At 48.7% G+C, this 25,215-nt stretch overlaps 2 protein-coding genes across 7 annotated transcripts in view; both read right to left on the bottom strand.

Annotated features, from left to right (window-relative positions):
* Nucleotides 1–38: 38 nt before the first annotated feature.
* MIURF (mitochondrial elongation factor 1 upstream open reading frame) lies at nucleotides 39–964 on the bottom strand. Its single transcript, XM_084649067.1, has 2 exons — nucleotides 852–964; nucleotides 39–285 (listed from the first exon to the last, which is right to left on the bottom strand). Exon 2 carries the CDS (start codon nucleotides 257–259, stop codon nucleotides 47–49), a length of 213 nt encoding a protein of 70 aa, XP_084505193.1. The 5' UTR covers nucleotides 260–285; nucleotides 852–964; the 3' UTR covers nucleotides 39–46.
* Nucleotides 965–12,138: 11,174 nt separating this feature from the next.
* Nucleotides 12,139–25,215, bottom strand: part of MGAT3 (beta-1,4-mannosyl-glycoprotein 4-beta-N-acetylglucosaminyltransferase) — a 36,894-nt gene continuing 23,817 nt past the window's right edge. For 2 of the 6 annotated variants that reach the window (XM_084620056.1, XM_084620059.1), the window contains exon 2: nucleotides 12,139–19,186. In XM_084620056.1, coding sequence (XP_084476182.1) covers nucleotides 17,626–19,185 — 1,560 coding nt within the window. In that variant the 5' untranslated portion in view covers nucleotide 19,186 and the 3' untranslated portion in view covers nucleotides 12,139–17,625. The other 4 variants (XM_084620058.1, XM_084620060.1, XM_084620061.1 and 1 more) reach the window with 4 other exon arrangements.

The raw sequence follows: 25,215 nt of genomic DNA, 5'->3' as shown, positions 1-25,215 counted from the left end.
AGGAGAAAAGAAGGAAGCGGGATAAGAGCAGGGGGAGGCAAAGACTCTAAACCAACCCTCCCAGTCTATTGTTCAGGAAGGCCTGTCCCTTCTCCAGTTGTCTTTCTCGGTCTTCAAGCCGCTCCAGCTGCTGGTTCTTGCGGAACTCACGCCGGATCGAGGCGAGGTAGAAATCACGGTCGGTGTAGCATAGACCACGGCCCTGGCGCAGCAGAGCGCGATAGAGGTTCAGCACTGCCTCACGGGACCACGCTGCCATGGGGGACAGATGCAGGAGAAGGCAAACTGAAGAAAAATGGATGAGTGAAAGTCAACATTTGTTTCCCAGTTGCATTTCGCCGTCTCCCCCGTGCAAGTCTCCCTGATACTTTCTTCACAAGCGACTGGGAAAGGGGAACCCAAGGGGATGGATTTCCATCGGGGAAAGAGCAGGAAACTTAGTGCAGAGGAAAAGATCCCTACTGGGGGGCAGAGAACAACCTCACTCTATCTGCCAGCAAAGCAGAAAGAGGCAACAACACAAAACAGAGACACTGTAAACCCCCCCTAAGCACGACACTAAACCCCCCCGGCCCCACCGAGACTCCCTGGATCAGCTCCGCCAGCGCCTGCCTCCGCCCGGGCTTCCCCTGCCAGGCGCTGCACGGAAGCCACCTGCTGGGGCGGGGGAGACCCCGCGCGGGCGGAACCCTCTGCGGGCTGAGGAAGGGCCCCGGGGAGCAGCGCAGGGCGGGATCCCTGAGGGGGAACAAGACGCTGGAAAGCGGTTTGGGGGCAGGAGGGGTCCGGGCTCGCTGCAGGGCGACCCCCGACGGGGCGTGGGGAGGGGCCTCGCCCGGGACCCCGCTCACCCGGGAAGCGGGAGCTGTTTCTCAGTCCCTCGACTCTCGCCCACCCCGCAGCCTCCCTCCCGGCACGGCTTCCCCGGGGTCACCCAGCAACATGGCCGCTTCGCTTCCGGGGCGCGACCCCGAGCGGCCAACCAGCGAGAGCGAGCGGGAGCATAGATGGTACACGCGGGGAGGGCGAACTTCCGCTCATCGCGGCGCGAGGCGGGGAAGGGCGCTCAGGGCTGCCCCCATCCGGCCGGTGGTGCTGTACGCAGCGCGAGTGGGGGCAGCTTGGTCCCTCCTCGCTTGCCCCCCCCTCCCCTCCCCTCCGGCGGCGGGACGTGGCAGAGCCCAGACCTGTCCTGAGTGGCGTGACACGTCACTGGCGCGTGGGCGAGCCCCAGCGGGGAGCCCCAGCGGGAAGCCCCGCGCGCCTCCCTGCAGCTCTCCCTGGGCTGAGCGGGCCTGCCAGGCTCGGGTGCAGGCCTTCTTGTCACTTCCCCTCTCTTCCTATGCATTCATTCGTGTGTCCGACTCGGCAATGGAAGAGCGCCAGTCCAGTTCTCGGCCTGCCCTGTGTAAACAAACAGACTCATTCTTTACCCTCAGATCCAATCAGGTGGAACAAGAGATGCCTTCGCAAATTCTTAAGATTCAGATCCTTTATCGTTTGGTGTTGGGTGGGGTGCGGGCGGTAAATTTGCATCGGGATTTTGAGGTTAAGGAAGGGAGTGTTTGTTGTGTTGCTTAAGGTGACAGCAAAAGGTCAACGGTTTTTTTTTTTTGTTGTTTTTTTGTCTGTTCCGCCCTGAAATTATTCTTGGGCAAGTCCCAGTTTGTGTGCAATACTTGCTTTCAAAACCGCAGCTGGACGGTTGCTGTTGAAGTCTTCTTCTAGCTTGTGTTAAAGTGCGGTTCTGCTCTGAAAAGTGACTTTGTACAAATTGTGGGAGAGGGCTCCATGTTTATTGTCTCTCTTTGGGTCCAATACAAATATATGCTCAGTGTACAATAAAAAAGATTTATTTAAATTGCCTTTGCCCCCCCTTTTTCCCTTATTTTGAATATATAAAGGAAGCCTGAAAGATTATTTGCTTCCTTTCTTTTAATTTTTTTCTTGCTTTTTTAAATATTAGAAATACCAGTAACTAAGTCAGGGTTGGTTTGTTTGTTTTCACTGGAGAACTTCTGGGGGTTCTCAGTAGGGTGACCAGATAGCACAGGGGTGGCCAACCTGTGGTTCCGGAGCCCCATGTGGGGGTTGGGGAGGGGGAGGGATAGCTCAGTGGTTTGAGCATTGGCCTGCTAAACCCAGCCTTGTGGGCTCAATCCTTGAGGAGGCCATTTAGGGATCTGGGGCAAAAATTGGGGATTGGTCCTGCTTTGAGCAGGGGGTTGGACTAGATACCTCCTGAGGTCCCTTCCAACCCTGATATTCTGTGATTCTTCAGGTCCCTTCCAACCCTGATATTCTGTGATTCTTCAGAAGTTAATATGCAGCTCCTTGTGTAGGCACCGACTCCTATGGAGCTACAGGTGCCAACTTTCCAATGGGCCAGGGGGTACTCACTGCTCAACCCCAGGTTCTGCCACAGGCCCTGCCCCCACTCCACCCCTTCCTGCTCCCTCCCCTGAGACTGCCATGCCCTTGCTCCTCCTCCTGCATGCCATGAAACAGCTGATCGGGGTGCAGGGAGGGAAGGGGAGGTGCTGATCGGTGGGGCTGCCAGTGGGTAGGAGGCGCTGGGAGTTGGGGGGGTGCTCTTGGGGAGCTGCTAACTTATTACTGTCACTCTTTGGCAATGTACATTGGTAAAGTGTGGCTCCTTCTCAAGCTCAGGTTGGCCACCCCTGAGATAGCAACTGTGAAAATATGGCATGGGGGTGGGGGGTAATAGGCGCCTATATAAGAAAAAGACCCCAAAAATGGGACTGTTCCTTTACAAACGGGACATCTGGTTACCCTAGTTCTCAGAAATGCTTATTGTGAACTCTCAAACCTTAACTGAAAGGCTAGGAGTGTTGACACTTTTACAAAATAATCCTTTCAGCTAAATGTTTGTTAGGCATTAGAGGTAAATATGTGTAATTTTAAACTGTCTGACTTTAAAACCATTCCCCCTCTCAGCCTGTTATATTTTGTAATGTCAGAACTTCTCTAGTTCTCCAGGTACCTACAGCTCTGTCTACATTAGGGAAATTTGACAAGCCATTGCTAGCACTGATTCAGCTCCACCGGTGTTAGCAATGTTGGGAGCTCTAGCGTCCTTGAGCCACTAGCTGCCATTACTGTTTTAAGCACTATGTTGATTAGACCTGCTCATCAAGTGAGAGCCACAATTAACAGCTCTCTCTGTAGTTCTGTCTAGAAACATACTTCCCATTTAAACCTTCCCATTGAACAAAACACTCAATTTTGGAATGTTTTTCTTGAAATGCTTCTAGGATATTCCTATACTTTACATATACAAATACCAGTACAGAAAATATGGCTTCATATTCAACAGCAACCCTAGACTGGCTACACCAAAATGCTGCTCTAGTGTAGATGAGGCTCCAGAGTTCATGTCCCAAATGGCTTTTTGTATTCCTTTCACACAGATTGCTTTTGAAAGCAGAGCACTCTCTACCCCTGTACAATAGGAAAAGTTAAACAAAAAAGTTGTCAACAATCTTTTCCATCTCTCTAAATGCATGCAAATACCATTGCTGGTGATAGTCTCTAAATCTGTTATTAATTTCTAGAGCCCTGTGTGGATACAAAATTTGTAACCGCATTTGATCTGCAATCTGCAAAAATGATCTGCGTATATGCACGGATTTGCAGGGCTCTATTAATTTCTCCCTCTCTGTTCAACATGCTGTCTTCCATGTGAATGGGCAAGGTCAACCAAAAACCTAATGACTCCCCACATAATCTAGTCAACTCTTTTTCTTAAAGAGGTTTCAAAAATCTTGACCATTTATAAAAAAAAAAAATTAATTCCACTTCATTAATAAACATCTTACTAAGCTGTGCCCTTGTAAAAAAGCAAGGAGGTATACATTTGAAGAACCCAGGCTAATTGATTAATCCTCCCAGCTTTTTAAATAGTAGCGTAAATTTATATTTAAAGTACATTTTTTCAACAAGTCCTAATGTACTAGCTCAGTGGTTCCCAAACTTGTTCCGCCGCTTGTGCAGGGAAAGCCCCTGGTGGGCCGGGCTGGTTTATTTACCTGCCACATCCGCAGGTTCGGCCGATTGCGGCTCCCAGTGGCCGCGGTTTGCCGCTCCAGGCCAATGGGAGTTGCTGGAAGCAGCGCGGGCCAAGCGATGTACTGGCCGCTGCTTCCAGCAGCTCCCATTGGTCTGGAGCAGCGAACCGTGGCCACTGGGAGCCCCCCGCCAAACCTGCGGACTCAGCAGGTAAACAAACCATCCCGGCCCCCAGGGGCTTTCCCTGCACAAGTGGCGGAACAAGTTTGGGAACCACTGAGCTAGCTAATGTGTATGGCCCCAAATAAACAAACCACTTACACATGTTTTTAACTGTAAGCAGATGAGTGCTCCCATTGCTGTTCAACAAAGCATTTAAGGACACTGGTGGTATTTAAGCACATGCTTACAGGTAGGCATGTGTTTGAGTGCTAGGGATGGGATTACTTATGTGCTTTTAAACATGTGCATAAGGCCTTGATTCAGCAAAGCACGTAAGCACTTTCTTAAGTCTCATTGACTTCAGTAGGCCTTAAGCATGTATTTAAGTACTTTGCTGAAGTGGGACCTATGTGCACCACTGCCCTGTACTGAATATAGGCCTGGGCAAGTAAGTGAGAGTGTTCTCTGTGTGATTTCAGGTTGTCCTTTATTGGCTGGCTCACCATGGAGATGAATTTGAAAAGGTGACTCATGGAAAGTCTCTTCTAGCTCACAAGGTAGAGGCCTGTGCTTTTTGGAGCAGCAGGTCTTAAGTTGTATTTTAGGGATTGTTAAAACTCTGTTCTCTAAACATAATTAAAACCATATAATTAAAAAATAAGTCATAATACATCCAGATAATGTTCTTAAAGTAATAGAACATAAAATGGCATAAGGTTATAATAAAATATCTTATACTAGAGGTAATAAAAATATACAAGAGAACTTTTAACCCAATCAAATCTAATTCATCAAACTGTCATGCTAAATTTCCATTAGCCTAAAAAATTATACTGTACATTTGTCTCTTTTTCTTTTCCCCTGTTAAGGTGGGAAGATTGCTGGACCTCATGGTCATCATTTACTTTAAGTTCAATCCATATTAAGATTTATAAATAACAGGATAGAAGATAATGTTGAAAATTTAATCAATACTATGCTCACTGTGGTTACTCTGCCTCTGAATGGAGATAGCAGGAATAGAAAGTGTTCAGATATGGACAGTGAAAATGCTCAGATATATGAAAAAATTTCCACAGGAGGAGAAATTGAAAAAATTGAGACTGTTTGTAGAGAAGAGACAAATAAGAGGGGAGATGACAGAGGTATGCAGAATGATTAATGGTATAAAGAAGGTAAATTATGTGCACATAGTAATCCTCTCTCAACAAGGAGACATCACTGAAACTAGAAAGCAACCTGATAAAAGGGAATACAGTTTTACAAAAGGCATAATTAGCTTATTTGGTTCTATTCAATGTCTTCATAAATGATTTGAATAATGGCACTGAGAGAACACTTAAAGTTTGTGGACAATACTAAGCTGGGAGGGGTTGCAAGCATTGTGGAGGACAGGACTAGAATTCAAAATGATCCTGACAAACTGGAGAAATGGTCTGGAATAAACAGGATTAAAATCAATAAGGACAAATGCAAAATACTACACTTAAGAAGGAATACTCAGTCACACAAACAGGAAAAGACAGCCTAGGAAGGACTACTGCAGAAAAGGATCTGGAGGTGATAGTGGACCACAAACTAAGTATGAATCACAATGTAATACTGTTGGGGGTGGGGGAAAGTAAACATCATTTTGGGATGTATTAGCACAGTTGTTCTCAAATTTTTGTACTGGTGACCCCTTTCACAAAGCATGGCTCTGAGGGCGACCCCCCCCCCACCTTGTAAATTAAAAAAACTGTTTTATATATTTAATACCATTATAAATGCTGGATGCAAAGCGGGCTTTGGGGTGGAGGCTGACAGCTCGTGACCCCCATGTAATAACTTCACGACCCCCTGAGGGGTCCCGACCCCCAGGTTGAGAACCCTTGTATTAGCAGGAGTGTTGTAAGCAAGACACAAGAAATAATTCCTCCACTCTACTCAGCACAAATGAGGCCAGAGTTGGAATATTGTGTCCAGTTCTGGGCACCACACTTCAGGAAAGATGTGGACAAACTGGAGAAAGTCCAGAGGAGAGCAACAAAAATTACTAAAGGTCTAGAAAACATGACCTACAAGGAAGGATTAAAAAATTGGGTTTGTTTAGTCCAGAGAAAAAAAAACACAGTGGGGAGGCTGTTATAACATAACATAAAAGGCTGTTATAAAAAGGAGGGTGATAAATTGTGCTCCTTATCCGCTGAGGACAGGACAAGAAGCAATGGGCTTAAATTGAAACAAAGATTATTTAGGTTAGACATTAGGAAAAACTTCCTAATTGTAAGGGTAGTTGAGCACTCTGGAACTAATTGCCTAGGGAGATTGTAGAATCTCTGTCATAAATTTTTAAGAACAGCTAAGACAAACACCTATCGGGTAGTCTAGAGAATATTTAGTCCCGCCTTAGTGCAGGGGACCTACTGAGGTCCGTTCCAGTCCTACATTTCTATGATTCTATAATTAACCTGTGAAACTCACTGCCAAAAGATATGGATATGGCCAAGAGTGTAGTAGGATTCTAACTGGGATTGGACATTGATATTGGATAATGAGAACGTCCACAGTTACATTACATAGGATTAAAAAAATCATAATAGATATAAACTCTTATACTTCTGGGAATAAGCTAAACCGCTCGCTGGTTCTTGCTCACATGCTCAGGCTCTAACTGATCACCATATGTGGGGTCGAGAAGCAATTTCCCCCCAGGTTAGATTGGCAGGGACCTTGAGGGTTTTTCACCTTCCTCTGCAGCAGTGTGGGTGCAGGTCACTTGCCAGGATTATCTGGGTATATCTCACATAATCATTTCCCTGCCTTTATGGGGGGCTCAGGCACTGGTGCACCTGGCTGTCTGCCTGTGACACATAATAGTCTAGTCTCTTGTGGGCTGTAATACTTTGGCCTAATTTCAGTTGTCGGGTTTAGTGTGCAAGAGCTGGGTGGTGTGGGTGGCTCCTGATATACGGGTCAGAATGGATGATCTGGTGGTCCCTTCTGGTCTTAAACTCTATGGCACTATGGGCTTGTTCACACTTACATTTTATAGCGCTCTAACTCACTGGCTCAGGGGGGTGAAAAATCACCCCCCCTAAGCGCAGCAAGTCTGAGCGCTTTAAAGCGCTGGTGTGGACAGGCTCCGAGTGCTGGGAGCCGAGCTCCCAGTGCTCGGCGCTAATCCCCTTGTGGAGATGGATTACCAGGAGGGCTGGGAGAGCTCTCTCCCAGCGCGTGCGTGCGACCACACTCGCACTTCAAAGCGCTGGTGCGGGAGCATTCCCGCGGCAGTGCTTTGAAGTTTCCAGTGTAGACATACCCTATGACTGAGAAGAGATAGACAGAAACTTCCACTATGGGGAGGCTATTCCATCATTGTTCACGATGGGATTTCTTGCACCTACATCTGAAGCATTGGGTGCTGGCCGCCATCAGAAAGGGAGGTTTGGACCAGGTGGACAATTGTTCTGATCTGGCTTGGCAATTCCTATGTCTACCATGTCTTCATCATTAATCTTAGAGAGCAATATAGCCATAATTTATTCCATCAAGCACAAGTGCGCGTGTGTATACACAAATACATATAAAATACATGGAAGGTTAGTTTTTAATCTGAGAGAAGCGATGCACTTCAGTAGAGAAGCTTACATATTTTTGTCTGTAATAATCGAATTAAATGGATCATCTCTTTAACGCCTATCCTGTCTGTTTTTCAGTACACCATGGATTTTTACCAAAACTAGAGAGTTTAGGACAACTATAAAAAAGTCATCAAACTATATTCACTCCAGCACTGATTGGTTATCTAAATTGCTATCTTTCACGTACACCCAAAGCCCCTTTCTCAGGCTGTCAGTATATTTCAAAACAAGGATGCTAGAGTCTTGAATACAGTTATGTAAGTGATCAATCTGACAGCCACATAATGTCTTTTTTCTAGGGTCCTAAGTTCTATCCATGCTCTTAACCATGAAGTAATTGGGCCACATTCTCTGCTGGGGTAATGGGCACAGCTTTGTTGAAACCAGTGGAGCAGTGCCCATTTACACCAGCAGATAATTTGGCCCTTGTGTCAATAGCATGATATATATACAGTTGAGAAGCACATAATCTCTCTGTATCTCTCCATGCAAATGGCCAGAGTTTCAAATAAGCTAGTGAAATCTCTACTTGCTTTACCAGAGTAATCACACACGGCTCAAATCTGCAAGGTGACAAGTGCCTTTGCCCTGATCCACCAAAGCACTTAAGTCCATGCCTAACTTTAAGCATGTGGGTGGTCCCACTGATCACCTTCCACTATCAATCCTTAGAATAACTTGCTTAGTAGAAAATAAAGAGTTCCATTTGGCCATAGAATGGAGTTGTCACAGGGCAGAGGAAAACCTTAATGGTCAAGACCTGAATTGCAACTTGTAAAGCTTCCCAGAGCTTTTGACCAGAAGCAGACCCTCCTATAATCAGCTAAACTATTTACTAACTTTAAGCATATGAAACTACTGATGTTCTTTACTCTTGAGAATGTATTTAATACTTATCTACAGACCTGGAGTTGAGGGAAATTCATATCCCCAAAGAAATGTCTAAAGGACCAAGATCAAGAATAGATAAGTGATATATTTATGGTAACAATTGATCAAAAAGAGAAGGTAAGAGGCAAAAAATGTGGAATAATGAATAATACTTTGTACCTTCATAGCATTTTTCCCATCTACAGCTACGTTTAATGGCTTTACAGATTTGGTGGCCTTTTAGAGATTCATTAATATCTTTTGTTCATTTATCTTGTTTAAATCAAACAAACAACTTTGCAACCTCCAGATTGTACATAGGCCAATCTTGTGTTCCTGTCTGTATGATCATCCTTGTCTTCCCCTTCCTCCTCTGTTTTGTTCTACACTTACCCTATACCATCTACTCTCTTCAGATTGTTAAATCTTTGAGGCAAGTCTGTTCTGGTGGAGACCCGCTGCAGATATGGGCATGGATCAGGGAGCGTTTTACACCATCTCCAACTGATTTTTAAGGACTGGGAAGAATTTGCCAGATACCACCAGAACCACACCACTTTCCAAGGCTCAGGCACAGGGCAAGCCCATTCCAGCGCAACCTGTCCTTCATAATGAAAAGAGAACTTGGCTCTGCACAGCTTCTCCAGGATCGCTTGGGTTACTCTACTGGGCAGGTCTCATCCCCTGCCTGAGATAATCTGGACCAGGCTCCCTTTCTAAGGACAGTAGAGGCTGTCACCTGTCCCTTGGGAATGAGCCTCACCTATCCCAGGGTCAAAACACCCTGGTCAATTGCTGAGCACCTGGAACCTTTCTCATCTTTAGAATTTGAAGTTCTCATCTGAATATTTGCTTCTGCCACCAAGATCTGCAGCTGCAGGGGCTCTGTCTGGGGCCACACCTTAGTCTTCTGGACCCCAGGCGGTGGCCCTTCTACTCATCCTGCCATAGCCCCTGCAGCTTTCATTGTCAGCAACGGCCAGGTGTGCGCCTGACACTCTGCACCATCCATTTTTAAGGCTAGCTGATTTGGCAGGTGGGCTGGTGGATTGCAATGGATGTCTAAGAACACTGTACTTCTAGCTATATCAACCAACAGCTTCTCTGGGGGCTGATGAGCATCAGCATTGCAGTAGAGCCAGTCATGGAGTTAAAAAAAAAAAATCTTGAGTCCAGATCCCACCGCGCAGAAATCATGGTTGCTCCCAAAATCCTGAGATTTTTAAACGAATATTCTATTGTGGTTTTTGTTGGTCTGTCTTTTGCTTTCTGAACTCTTCCTGCTCATTGCGCGCATGCGTGTGTGGCCCACTCTCCCTAGTGCGTTAGAGGTGACGGGCCCCTGCTGCAGGCACGCTTGCCCCCATCTCTCCTCTGCCTAGCAGTGAATTCTGCTCCCAACCTTCAAAGCCATCCTGTCCCCCACAGTCCACATATCAGTTCTACCCCCTCATCAGGTTTGCCCATCCCTCCCCCCTCCTGCATCTGCCCAGCCCCCTCCCCCCACCATCATTTCTGCCAGCCTAGCCCCCACCCACCCCTTATCCCGCATCAGTTCAGGCTCCCCAGCCCCACCTCTGCTCCTCCTGAGATTCTTCACCCCCACTCTCCCAGGCCTGGGGCAGGGGCAACAGCAGCAGGGTCCCCTTGTCCTCTGCCAGACTGGGGGGCCAGCTTCTCAGTGGGGATGTTGCAGGGAGGGAAGGGTGAGGTGCAGAGGAGCAGGAAGAGGAGGGAACAGAGCCAACCCCAGCTGCTGAGCTCTTTTTGCTTCCCCTCCTTTGCTGTGAAAATGGAGTCAGGTGGCTGCGGGAAGTGGTAGGAAGCTGTGCCTGCAACTGGCCGCTGTACCCCAGGAGGTGGGAAGGTGGAGCGGGCAGACAATGAGAGGGGTACTCCCCCAGCACAGCTGAAATTCGCAAGAGGCCTGAAACCTCTCTGTCATCTCCAGGCTGGCTCCTGCCCTGGATGAAAGCCTGTTGCTCACAGAAAAAGCAAGAAAGCCATAGGATGGATCTGCTCGATGCTTAATAGGTTACTCCTGGGGGAATTCTGCACCACTGCTCAAAGCAGGATTTTGCAGAAATTAACGTGTGTGCAGAATTTCCTTTCCCCCACAGAAATGGGCTGCGGAGCTGCTAGCCACCATTAGGGGATGTTGGACACAGCAGAGCCCAGCTTGCATATAGATGACACTGCCGGGGCGGGGAGGGGGGGGAGGGAGAGGGACATAGAGGGTTCCTGACACCTGCAGTTCCCAGCATGCCTGAGGGAAGGAGAGGGGGGCACATAGGAAACTCCATGCAAGCCTGGGAGTGAGCATCAGGCTGTTTCTCCCTCTGGATCCCTGGGCTTCTGGAGGGAGGGCATGCAGGTATCTGGGCCAGGGGGGCTCTGCAGCTGGGCTCTGGGGGAAGAGGGGGGTGGGTATCTGGGCCATGAGGGCCCCATGGCTGGGCTCTGGGGAGGAAAGGGGGGCAGAGAAACAGGAACTGGGTGGTCGTAAGGGTTTCTTTAACTCTCTACTCCTGGGGGAAATTTTGTGCGTGTCTGTATTGTTACAGCCATACTTGCTGACAGGTATTTTGAAATAAATTACCAAAGCAGTTGAAACTGGTGTGATTATGTAGTGCTATTCTGACAAATAAAACTTGCAGAATTTTAAAATGTGCACAAAAAAAGTTTTTATTTTTTTGGTGCAGAATCCCCCCAGGAGTTATAGGTCCCTCCGACCACTGACCTGTGTACTGGGGGCGGTGTGTCTATGCTACAGGGATGGAGCGGCTGTCATGTGCGTGCTACAATTGCTCCTTATTGGTTGGAATACATCAGCCCTGAGTGTGTCACACTTTGTGTAGCAGTTCCTGCAACTGGATGAGCTAGCGAAGCCCCTCTTTCAGGTACGGGCTGTCCCGAGGTGAACAGGGGTTGGGGACCCATTGCCCTGGGTGAAGGAAATATATCAGACCTACCCTTTTACAGCCATTCCCTCAAAGGGTTGCAAGGCCTGATTAAGGGAGGAGGGGCTTCTAGCCCTATAGACGTTTATGGGGCCTTGGGCTATCACTACATAACGTTCAGTGTTTAAAAGGACACTGCTAGCCAACAATATTATTACAGACGTGACAGAAATCCTGGCTCACAGTTGCCAGAAATCATCCATGGGATTATGCCTACACTGCACTGGACTCCGTTGGGTGAAATATATCCGACTTGCTCAGTGGGGTGCATGAACTCCCTCTGTTGGCTGAGCTAGAGTGGTTGCTCCTTTAAGTCACTGGGTAGAATATTGCGTCTGCATTCAAAGGTTCGGGTGTTAAAGCTCCCAAGCGGTCCACGGTTACTCAGGAATGGCAGAGGTATGCCACAGCCGGAGGCAGCACCCTCTTTGCCTCTTTTCCATGGGTTCCTGACCATGTGGGATGAAATAAAGGCAGCTACAAACACCATCTGGTTCCCCTTCATACTCTGTAAATTTTTTATTATTATTTTTATCATCTCCTTTTAAAGTATCCCTTTAAGGGTGAAATGAAATCCAACCATTTACAGAGAAAATGATTTCAGAATGTACATTTGATTCATCCTTACAAAAATTGTTACTGGTGTTTATAAATTACAGGGTTGTTGGGTTTTTTGGCAAGTCCACGCATTCTTTTGCCAAAAGAGGGCACTCCAGGCAACACCACAAGTCAGTTTCCTGGGTACCATCAGTCCCATGGGAATGCCAGTGCATTGCTCCATGGAGGATACTGCTTGATCATTCCTGCAGGAATGAGAATGGACAGTGGTTTGAATTCTCAGTTTGGCTTTTGGCCTTTAATTCCTCCTTTCTATATCATTGGTTGCAGCTCTGATATTCCCAGTGTATGTGTACTCTCCTCCCTTTTCTTGGCATTTGGGGGTAAAACCCCTCCCATTTTTTTCCAGCCCACATTTATACTCCTCTATTTTCACATTAAGGGTGAGCTCCTCCAACTTCTCAGAGAGACTGAAGGTTGGGGTTTGGGTTTTTTTTTGAGCTCTGAACACAAAGACTAAGGGATTTGGGGTCCCTTCCCCTTCTGCCCCCTCCTCCCCAGTTTTAGGTCTGTAAATCCAGGATGACCTTTCCCTTGCCCACTGCCTTCCTAACCAGTGTTTACTAACAGGACCAGGAATGCCCAGCTCCAGGCTCCTCACAGTGCAGATCTGCAGCAGCCATGAAAGTTAATGAAGAAAGGGGGTGACAAAGGGACATAAGGTGGGATGGTTCCAGGGTGTGAGAAGAAGCTATGGTCTCAGGAGGATACCTTGCTTGAGGATAACTGGGGAAAATGCTGCTCTGAGCTCCCCCAGCCTTGCCACATTAATGGGATGAATCAGAGCTTCTTCATTTGCCCACGCTCAGCGTATAAATGATATGTTGCGGTGTGTCCCCCAGTTGGAGGCAAACAGGAGTTCTAGGGAATACCTCAGCCCCAGGGACATACTGCAAATATTGGAGGAAAGAGCACTAAGTAGAGAACTGTGATGTTTTCCTTTTCATAATAAACACAGAGCCATAAAAACAATCCCATCCTTTGTCTCTTGTTCCCCTAGGGATATCATACTCAATCTGGCTCTGAGCATCACCAAGGTTTTCCACAAGCTCCACTGATGGGATAGGGAGAAGCACCTTCAAGCTAGTCTGTCCCGTAAGGGGGACCCACCTGCTCCAACACCATGTCCTCATCCTCGCTTATTAATAACCTGGAAATAGCCCGCCTCTCAGGATTTAATGTGGGTAGATGGGAGGAGAGAGCCTTGAAAACTACAAAGGAGCAGGGGACATTAACACAACAGACTGAAACAGACACACAGCAGAGTGTAAGCCCCAGAAATTGCAGAGGCTGCCTTATCCGTGGTTCAAATTAAGAAGGGTAGTGAGGGGTTAAAGGTGAAAAGACACTTAACCATAAGCGAAGCAGCAGCTGTCAAAGAAGAGTTTGTTGGCAAAGGAGGAAGTGAGCTGTACTACTCATTCTCAGTTATGATTGCTGCAACAAATAGCACATAACCCAGCTGTGATCTCTTCCTAGCCGTTCCCTCTTGTCATTAACCATGCCCCAGATATATTCCATTGCATAGACTCCATTGCAACATCTTCAGTGCCAGATCAAGACACGATCAAATTGGTATTGCTCATACCAATGGTTTGTGGGAATGAGGGCTCTGGAGCAATCCTTATCATCACACCCATTTCTCCCTTGCCACAATTTGAGACCCTGCACTTTTGTGTTGTTCCTTGTTCAAGCTTAATCTCTGTCTTCCTCCTACAGGCACCCATCCAGCCATCTGATCAAATTACATATATAACCTCTGCTTCCCATTCCTTCAGGGCCTGGCTGGGGTGGACTGCTGGCCTGAGAAATCAACCAGCAAGAGCTAGTTCCCCAAAATCCCACCCAGCAGCCTGCAAGGGACGATGAAAGTGGAAGATGATAAATCCACAAGAGGTCAATTTCTCTAAACCCAATCGGGAGAGGATTAACCACGCAAGGTAAATACCATAAATATAAACTGGTTTGGCTTTAAACTGAACAATTACAAAAATAATTCATATGAAGAGTAAAACTGAACACGTTTCTCCTGAAAGTCCCTCAACACAGAAGCCTGTTTCAAGTTTCATTTCTAACTAACTAGTGAGGAGGGGGACTCTGGAACAGCTTGCCCTCTCGGAGTCCCCAAAGGAGCTCAATTCGTACCCAGTTATAGTGGGATCTGTTCCTCATGCCTGGCGGGCAGGGGAGGGGCTGTTAGAGAAGAGGGAAATGAAAGCAAGAGAGGGAAGAGGGCCAGTGAGGAAGTAAGGGAGGGAAGGGGAACGAGCAGACTATATCTCTGTACTAGATCAGGCCTAGCTACTGCAGCAATAGGTGCATTAGAAATTCACAACAGGAAACTGCAAAACCCCAGACAAGGCAAGCACGCCCTGCAGTGCAATGCAAACCCCAGAGAGCCCAGAGAGTGGAAGAGGGGAGGGGCAAATGGGGAAAAGGTGCTCTGCCAGGGGAGGTGGTACAGTACTGTGGATGTATTGTGGTCGGCTTGGTCCCACATCGCTTCCTATCCAGAAAGATTGCTGGCATTAACCGGATGTCCTCAGTCCACCCCAGGCTAGTGGCTAGGACTGTGCTGCAAGGAAGGGACTCAAGTTCTAGCTATATGGTGCCTGCCATCAAGGTAGCTGAGCACCTCCCAGCATTATGGAGTTTGCAGACAAAGATATATATATAGCGTGTGTCTCTCTCCCCTCCAGTCAGCAGGGACTGGACTTTGGGTTGTTTTGTTGTTCCTGTGGAAAGGCGGAGTCAAAGCAGAGGGTCTGAGGGCAGGTTCTGGGCTCTCACTATTTCTTCAAGAATGAAAGAAAATGAGCAATGTGTGGGCACCTTTGTACCTCTCCGCAGTATCCTGCACCAGGCCCTTGTACTGATGCACCGTGCTCTCCCTCTGCCTCCACCTGGGCCTGTAGTACTGCCCAGCTGTGCTATGCCCACTGCTGCAAAGACCTTCTCCTCTAACGTATGCCCCTCCTTTTGCAATCACCTTCCAGTTCTTGTAAGTCACGAGAGTTCCTTCACCATAGTCATGAACTCTCTGTGGCCGATGGGCCTGTAGACCTTGCCCTGTGAGGTACCACCCCTCGGCCTGAACCACGCCTCCTTCACACCCTAGCTGATGGGTCATGCCTCTGACGCTCAGCCACAGCTTTCTCCCAGGGGTGAGGGTGGAAAGTTCACCTTCTCCTATTCCATGTGCCAGCCTTGAATGATCTCATGGAGCAGACTGTAGTGGGTGATGGTAGCAGTTGGGTATAAAGCAAACTGATGCTTAGCCTCTTTTGAGCAGGTGTCATGGGGACTAGGAGTGAGATAGGATTAAACATAGCTCAGATCTGTCAAGAACCAAGGGGTTCCAATCTTGGTGCATTATGTCATTCTATCTACTTTGGACCCACAGCTGCTTGAAAAAAGGAATTCAGTTAGTTCAAAGTGCTACAGGAATAGATTCCAAGGTGATAAGAACCTTAGAAATACTTACAGGATCAGGAGGAAGCCACGACCTGAGAACTGAGCCCTAGGACCTGTCACTTTCCCCCAGACAGATGGAGGAGGGAGCATACAGGGAAAAGAGAGTAGCAGAAATGGGAATCCAGGCAAAAAACCAAGGGTGGTGAGCCCTGATGGTCAGGGTGATTTACACTCCCATTGGCAAAGAAAGCCCCCTCTCTTCAGCACGGCTGGCCTGGCTGGCGGGGGATCATTCCTTATAGGGAACATTCCCTTTTCTCCCCCATGCTTATTCCAAACAAGGGGGTGTGGAATCATGCTTCCATCATTTCTCTCTTTAGCGTACTCTCTCAGCTGGAAGAATAACATAGGTTCCCACTGTACTTCACCCTGCTACATGCTACAGATCGGGCTCCACACACACTACAGAGCTATTTGCTCAAACTAGGAGAGGGGGAAGGTGGCTGTCGCCCCAAAGAACCAAGACAGCCGAGGAAAGAAGCAAGCCCTGTCATTAAAAACCCAGTGCAGGGACAACAGGGACGGAGAGCTTAGCTCGCTGGCTGCGATTGGTTCGGCTCCTAAATCCAGTACTGTCACTTCCCCTCCTCACTGCATGACTCTCCACACAGTCCAGACAAGGAGTCTGGCTCACGCATCCTCCCAGCCACAAGGCGGCAGCGTTCCAGAAGTAATCCCCCAGCTGATTCTCCCTGTCCCTGGGGTGGGTGCTGTGCCTGGATGCAGCCTGTATCCCACTGGCCCCAACACCCAGGCTAGGCTCTAGGGGGTTGCGATTTCCCCTTCCCCTCCCTTTTACTCCAGGGAGAAGAGGATTAACCGGCATTTGTGGAGTATTCTTATACTGGGGAGGGAGGCTCCCTGCCACAGATACTGCCAGCAGCTCCTCCCTAAGGTTGTCCCTATTCTTACCCCCCTATCCAGAGCTGGTTCTGAACAGGCCCATTTATGGAGCACTGGCACGCTGAGCCTACAGCTTCCTGGCCTCCCCCTATACCCAGCAGGCTTGTAGAGGGTTCCCTGAATATCCTTAACCCCGAAGTAGATAGCAGAGCTTCTGAATCCTGCCACGCTCCTACCTCTCTCTCACACACACACGCACTCTGCCACAGACCTGCCAAATCCATGCACATTAACACTCGTGCACACACTAATCCACACACTTGTGAACACAACACACAATCAACCTAGTGAAGACCCCTGCAGCTTGCTCCCCTGATGAAAGCAGGTTGCCGGGACACAGCCTGAGGCTTTGTGGGCAGAGCTAAGGTGTGGGGTGCAGAGCGACAGTGAGGTGGGGGTAGGGAAGGAGTACAAGCACTTGTGTTCCACCCCTCTTCTCTTATCTGCAAGCTCCAGGACTGGCAGCACGTCAGACAAAGAGGGGAGCCCATCAGAGACGCATTGACATGAGGTTGGTAGGGAGAGGCTGTATTTTAAAGACTACCGAGGTAAAAAAATAAATGCCTATAGAGATGCTTTTGCACATGTACACACAAACTCATATGAACACACGTGACACACACATCCACTCACATGCACATGACCATACATTCGCCCGCCCACTCACATGCTCATTGACAAGTCCAGATGCACATGTGCATGCAACCTGTTCCACGGTGGGAGCAGCTGCTCCCTCCACCCTCCCTTATATAGGAAAATCTGCCCCCTGGATAAGATCTCCCCACCCTGCAGGCGAGGTTGAAGGGGTGCGCCACAGCCTTTTTGCCTTCTACAGGGCCAGTTCCCATTTCCTCTTCTTCCCTCTGGCTCTCATTAGCATGACTGGGAATCCCACCCCAAGTCTCACTCCCGGAAGGGCAGAGAATGCAGAGAAACTACGCACCTTGGCTGGAAACAAAATGAAAAAGGAAAATAAAAGACACACCTCACTTTTCCCCTTTGCGCTGACGTTCCCATTTCCCATGCAAGTCCCGCTCCCGCCACCCAGCCCCTTCCGCCCTCCGGTAGGGATTCTCCAGCAGGTAGTGGAATCGCTGGTAGTTCTGTAGCAGGTACTTTGGGGCATACATTTGTTCCTTGGGGTCAGCAGGGGGGTACTCCTGGGTGTTGCCGTCGAACCAGCCACCAGTCCGGATCAGTTCCCGGATGTAGTTGAGGTCCCGCTTGTCCTCATAGTCGCCCCAGCGGGGGAAGTCCCCGTTCTGGGCTGACACCAGTTTGAAGTAGATACCCTCTGGGGTGAAGCACCAGGAGCAGTGCCAGCCAGCAAAATGGAGGGGGCTGCCCAGTGACCACTGCACCAGGATGTGGCCTGTGCTGTTCTCGTACTGCCGGAAGCCGGGCATGGTGTAGTACTCTCTGCGGCGGAGGCGGATCCCGTCCGTGGCATAGACAGCATGCAACATCCCCACTGTGCAGCCAGAAACCACCTCCAGAGTGCCGGGCTGCTTCCAGAAGAAGCCATAGAGGGACTTGCGCATGTGGAAGGCGAAAGGCTCTGTCCAGCCATCGTAGAGCTTGAGGAACAGCACGCCGTCGCGGGCCGGGATCTCATCCGCGTCATCGATGATGAAGACATCATCCAGGCGCAGGTTGCGTAGGCGGGAGGTGCCGTCCCGTGTCAGGAAGGTGCGCAGGTAGTCATCGGCAATCCAGCCGTCCTGGCGCCCGCCGGGAGGGAAATGGTCAAGGAAGACGTAGAGCACCTTGTGGCGGATGTAGTCGAAGGAGCCATTGAGGAGCATCTCACGGAACTTTAGCGGGCGCGGCTCGCCATAAGCCGTGAAGTTCGACTCGCAGACTATGAAGGCATCCACTACATCACCCAGCTCATGGAAACGGGCGTCCAGGAGGTCGAACTCATGGTTGATGTTGATGGCATTGATGACCCGCCGGGGTACCTCACGTGGTGCCAGCCGATCCTTGGTGGGCAGGTTTGAGTACTGGACCACAGTGGGAACCCCACAGCTAGGGCCATGCCAGCCAGCCAGGCACACGCACTCCACCCACTTGCGCCGCTTTGTGCCGCTGGTGCTCAGCGGCTTGCGAGCTGGGTGCCCCGAAGCAGCGCCATCTTCTCTTTCGTCCGTTCGGCCCGCTGGTGGCTTCTCCAACATCCTGGTGCCTGGCTTGAAGCAGACGCCGCCAGCTTTGGTATGGACAAAATATTCTGACGTGTCTTCCTGCAGTACAAACTCAGCTTTGTGCAGCTCCTCGCTGGCCCTGCTGGGTGGTAGGGGCTGAAGCAGGGGTGAATGGGAGTACAGCGGCGTACGGAGAAACTCCGGCCCTCCTGGCTCAGGGCTGACCTGCGGAGTGACAGGCGCATTGTTCCAGAAGAAGCTGTAGACAAGGTTGGGGCTGAGCGAAGCCAGCTCCCGGGGAAAAGTGACGTAAGAGAGGGCCTTGAGGAAGTGCAGGAAGGAGATGAGGCAGAGACCAGCCATGCACAGAGTCAGAAAGAGCTTGTGGCGTCTCATCTTCATCCTGAGGAAAAGCCAAAGAGAAAAGTAACATTCAGTTATTAGTTGGCTGCAAAAGGTTCCTGGACCACCGAGGAAAAGAATATTGTGTGAAGCCTAGGATATAACCAGAGCGAGGTCCAAACTCAGATAGAATAGGCTCCAGTTGGAATCTTTCCCTCAAATCTAATCCAAACCAATTCCCTCCCTCCCATTCTCACTAGGCCTGCCACCTTTGCTGAGTTCCCTCTTGGTGTTCAGAAAATCTGACCTCTCCAGGCCTGGGCACTGTCTTTAGACCTGATATATTCTAGAACATGCCATTAGTGTCCAGGTAAGGGGATGGGAAGTATAGTAGAATTCTGGGCACCTCTGATCCAATGAAGTCTCCAAGCTTAGCAGATTTAATTAGAGCAGATGGCAAGGTGGGGACAAAATACAGAGAGCTCACTCATATGGTATATCACCAAAAGGTTAGGGGACTGCTGGAAGGGGGAGCTAGAGAGTGGTTGGGATGAGGGGCAAGGAGAATAGAAGGTAGAGGCTGAAAAGAAGACGTGATTGGAGTGGAGTGTATGGGAGAAGGGGCCATAAAAACATTTAGCTAATAATCTCAATTTCTGGGGTATGGGAGATACCTGAATCCCCAAAACCATTTGGAGGATCATCCACAACATATGTCCTAAAGAAATCCTCTCACTCCCAGGAAAAGCTACTCAATGCTGAGCAGGGAGAGTCTCAAAAATTATTCTGGCCTCACCTTTTCTCTCCCGTCCATCTAAAGTCCATTGGGCTACTGGACTGTTACTCAACTGCTTTGCCTTCCATCCCCTACGTGTTAGGGGCTGAACATGTTGCCTCTGGACCAAGGTGTCATAAATATAAAGGGAAGGCTAACCACCTTTAAATCCCTCCTGGCCAGAGGAAAAACCCTTTCACCTGTAAAGGGTTAAGAAGCTAAGATAACCTCGCTGGCACCTGACCAAAATGACCAATGAGGAAACAAGATACTTTCAAAGCTGGAGGGGGGCGGAAAAACAAAGGGTCCTCTCTGAGTGTGTGATGCTTTTGCTGGGACCAGAGCAGGAATGCAGGTCAGAACTCCTGTAAAGAGTTAGTAAGCAATCTGGTTAGATATGCGTTAGATTCTGTTTTGTTTAAATGGCTGATAAAATAAGTTGTGCTGAATGGAATGTATATTCCTGTTTTTGTGTCTTTTTGTAACTTAAGGTTTTGCCTAGAGGGATTCTCTATGTTTTGAATCTGACTACTCTGTCCCTTCCTGATTTTACAGAGGTTTTTCTTTTACTTTTCTTTAATTAAAATTCTCTTTTAAGAACCTGATTGCTTTTTCATTGTTCTTAAGATCCAAGGGTCTGGGTCTGCGTTCACCTATGCAAATTGGTGAGGATTTTTATCAAGCCTTTCCCAGGAAAGGGGGTGTAGTGCTTGGGGGGATATTTTTTGGGGGGAGACGTTTCCAAGTGGGCACTTCCCCTTTTTTTTTTGTTAGACACTTTGGTGGTGGCAGCATAAGGTCCAGGGACAAAAGGTAAAACAGTTTGTACCTTGGGGAAGTTTTAACCTAAGTTGGTAAAAATAAGCTTAGGGGGTCTTTCATGCAGGTCCCAATATCTGTACCCTAGAGTTCAGAGTGGGGAAGGAAGCTTGACACAAGGCAATGTAAAAATAAAAACAGCTATCACAGCTAGAACCATCGTGTCAAGGTGATGGGTCCAAGAGACTAAAAGACAGACCACAAAGGAACCTTGAAGTGCTCACTCCCTCTCTCCAGGCAATAGAAAATATGTTGTCCATCCCATTTATCCAGCTGCTAGTCTCCCCGTCTAAGAGTGGGACAGGAGAGCTGTTGTCAGATGGGAAAGTAGTAAGGAGCAAAATCCAGACAAAAGATATGAGCTCCCACCTCTCCTCCATCCCTACCCCACCATTCCACACAGGAAAAGGCATTCACTCTTGCGAGGGCCTGGTCTACAGTGTGTGTGGGGGAAATCGATCTAAGTTATGCAACTTCAGCTACGTGAATAATGTAGCTGAAGTTGATGTACTTAGATCTACTTACCGTGGTGTCTTCACTGTGGTAAGTTGATAGCTGATGCTTCCCCATCCACTCCAGCTGTGCCTCTCGCCCTGGTGGAGTACCAGAGTCGACGGGAGAGCGCTCAGCAGTCGATTTATCGTGCCTAGACTAGACTAGACGTGATAAATCGAACTGCGCTGGATCGATTACTGCCCGTTGATCCAGCCGGTAACGTAGACATGTCCTATCCCCAAGGGTCAGCAGGTTTGGGGGGGGCTGGGAACATGGGCCAGGAGCAGACCACCTGCCATCATGATAAAGGGACTGGACCCCTCGTTACAGCATGAAATTCTATGCAAAAGCACATACCCCACTAGATGAACACCAGGGTGGGACTGGGGGTGGAGGAGGGATCGCCTCTACCTCTGAAACTCAGGCTCTAAGGAAAACAAAACCAAACCATCTACAAAAACTTCAACTCACACAAAGGTGAACAGACAAGCTGGAGCATTACTGTAAACCGCCACAAGCACATCATCTTGCTGCTCCAATGTTTACACTGGCTCCTCCTTGGAATACTGAGTGCAATTAAATCTCTGTGTCTAAGCAGTGAAAGCCCTACCTGAGACCACCACGTGAGAGAGCACCTCTTCCCCTGCCACAGCTACATGAACCAGTGAGACTCACCCAATCGTGCAGAAGACTGCCCTAGACTATGGAAGGCACTTCTGCTAGAGGCAAGAAGGAGCACTGATCTTACTGCAGTCAGGGTCAAATGCAAAGTCCAGAGTTCCACTACTACGGCAACGAGGAACACAAAATACATAGACTGAAGCTGAGGCGGAAGGAAGGAAGGAGAGGAGGGCGTGCACCTAGGTTGGAATAAAAGTTTTAGGTGGCTATTTCATTGACTGTGTTATCTTATATGTCAGTATTTAAATGGATCTGGACCCTTTATGGTCCCTCAGAGCAGACAGCTGTCTTATTCCATATATTTAGGTGGATTCCCCCCAGCCCCTACCCCTCAGAGCCTATATCAAGCAAGCCCTATGGGGTTTTCAGGAGCCCCCCCAAGACTTCAAATCCCCCACTCCTAACAGTACATCTTCAGTCTCCAAGAATGATCCTGGGATACTCCTTGAGTATTCACACCTCAAACAGTTGTGACTGGCACTATGTTCGCTACCATTCTCAAAACTCACAGAGCAGTTCAGAATTTTCATCCATCTGTCCCGCATGTGCTGGGCAAGGAAGTTAAAGAGCCTGGTGTATTTATTAAGGGCCTCACCAGGCTGTGAAGCAGATATGAGCAGACACTGTATCACTGCATAGTAAAACCATGCGAAGACAAAAAGAAGTGCAGTTATTTTGCCTCACAGGACAAAGAGTATCTGCATCAAGATGCCAGCTTACTAAGGTTCTAGGGGTTGTCAGGGAAAGAAGAAGGGCTCTGATCCAGTTTGTTTATGTTTGTGAAGCATTCAGTTGATCATTAACTTCAAAGATCTTTGAGGCGGAATGATTTACGGCCATGCACAAATATCATTACAGACACAGGAAGCCTGAGTGGGGGGAGGGTGTGCAGGATTAAGAACACTTCAGAAGACAGAAGTGTTAAGACAGAAATCATCATATCATATTGCCCTTATAGAAATCCCTGGTATGCCCAAATCTTGAATACTGCGTGCACATGTGGTCGCCCCATCTCAAAAAAATATATATATATTGGAATTGGGAAAGGTTCAGAAAAGGGCAACAAAAATTATTAGGGGTATGGAACGGCTTCCGTATGAGGAGAGATTAATAAGACTGGGACTTTTCAGCTTGGAAAAGAGACGACTAAGGGGGTATATGACAGAGGTCTATAAAATCATGACTGGTGTGGGGAAAGTAAGTAAGGAAGTGTTATTTACTCCTTCTCATAACACAAGAGCTAAGGGTCACCAAATGAAAGTAATAGGCAGCAGGTTTAAAACAAACAAAAGGAAGTATTTTTTCACACAACGCACAGTCAACCTGTGGAACTCCTTGCCAGAGGATTTTGTGAAGGCCAAGACTGTAACAGAGTTAAAAAAAGAAGTAGATAAATTCATGGAGGATAGGTCCATCAATGGCTATTAGCCAGGATGGGCAGGGATAGTGTCCCTAGCTTCTGTTTACTAGAAGCTGGAAATGGGTGACAAGGAATGGATCACTTGATGATTACCTGTGCTGTTCATTTTCTCTGGGGCACCTGGCATTGGCCACTGTCAGAAGACAGGATATTGGGCTAGATGGACCTTTGGTCTGACCCAGTATGGCTGTTCTTACGTTCTTAAGAGTTCCAAAATCTGACACAATTGTCCTGATTCTGCTCTTGCTTGCACTGGTTTGACACCAGTAGAATTCCATTGGGCCAAATCCTCAGCTGGTGTAAATCAGCCTAGCTCATGGAGTTTGACCCCATTAGCACCAGTGAAATTCCTCCTGCTGTATTGTCAATGCTTGTGATTTTATTGCGATTCTTCAATATTTGGTGTATTTCTTAGAGCTTCAGCTCATGGAGCCCTGGAACCCACAAGAATCTCATTTTTAAAAAAAAAATAAAAGTTAAGTTTTTAGACCTCAGGTTTTTGTTTTGTTTTGTTTTTTTGGGAGGGGGGAGGGAAGAGAGGAAACTGGCAAACCGGAACCCTAGAAGCTCAAAACCAGAAGAAATCCCCCCACTCCCAAATTATTATTTTTAATACCTCATGATTTTCTAGGCCTGACATGATTTATACAGCTCCTGGCTGACATTGGTGCAAGAAGAGAATCAGGCTGACAGTATCCCACATGAGGGGTTAATTACGCAAGGCTTGAAAAATGTACCCAACATCCACTAGCCCAGTGGTTTTCAACCTTTTTTCATTTCCTGACCCCTAAAAAATTTCCAAGAGTGGTGTGGACCCCTTTGGAAATCTTAGGCATAGTCTGCAGGCCCCCAGGGGTCCATGGACCACAGGTTGAAAACCACTGACCTCGCCCAAGGACTTAGCCTGCTCCTCAGGCTCAAATGCACTGATTTCCCAAGCCACAGACCCGCCTGTCCAATCTCCTATTGGCCAGGCAACTCCCACTGCCTGGACCCAAAGAGCCTATTCTCCTGCTGGATGAACTGTGTGTCATCAATTAATGGTAACCCCCCACCCCCACACACAAATAAATCAATGCTGCACCAATAGGTCAGTGCTGGGAATCCCCAGCCCTCTGCTCAAAAAATCCATGTATACTTGCCTCATGCACAGAGCTCTCTGCTGAGGTGGGGGCAGGTTGCCAGAAATGGAGGAGCGGATTAAGGAGCAGGGCGGCCCCAGCCTGCCTGAATACCTGTGCATGCCAACTCAGTAGGGGGCCCCTGCTCACACCAGCACACCAAGCAAAAGGCACTGTATGGGTGTGTGGATGGGTGGGGCACACTTCTGACCTCTGCTGAAGGGGTGCTGCTAGTAGTAGGCCCTGTCCCCACACAGAGCCCTCTGCTGGGGTGGTGGAGATCTCCAGGGCCTAGGGTTGCCAGGAACAACCAGTTGAAAAGGGACTCTGGTGGCTCCAGTCAGCACCACCGACTGGGTCATTAAAAGTCCGGTCGGTGGCGCAGCAGGGCTAAGGCAGGCGCCCTGCCTGCCCTTGCTTTGTGCAGCTCCCATCTCCCTGCAGCCCCTAGGCGCAGGGGCCAGGGAGGCTCCGTGCACCGGCCCCTCCCCAAGCATCGGCTCCACAGCTCCCATTGGCCGGGAACCACAAGGATGGCACCTGCAGGCAAGGGCAGCATGCTGGTCACCCCTGCATCTAGGGGGCCACAGGGACATTCTGGCTGCTTCATTCTGGCCCCTGCACCCCAACCTCCTGCCCCAGCCCTGAGCCCCCTCCCTGAACCCGCATCCCAACCCCCCTCCCACACCTCAACCCCCTGCCCCAGCCCTGAGCCCTGTCCCATACCCAAACTCTATCCCAGAGCCCGAACCCCTCACACCCTCCTGCACTCTGAACCC

Source organism: Lepidochelys olivacea, assembly GCF_965140295.1.
Source record: "Lepidochelys olivacea isolate rLepOli2 genome assembly, chromosome: 1".
Lineage (NCBI taxonomy): Eukaryota > Metazoa > Chordata > Testudines > Cheloniidae > Lepidochelys > Lepidochelys olivacea.
The sequence above is the reverse complement of the archived record's forward strand: the minus strand, read 5'-3'. Positions and strand labels throughout refer to the sequence as shown.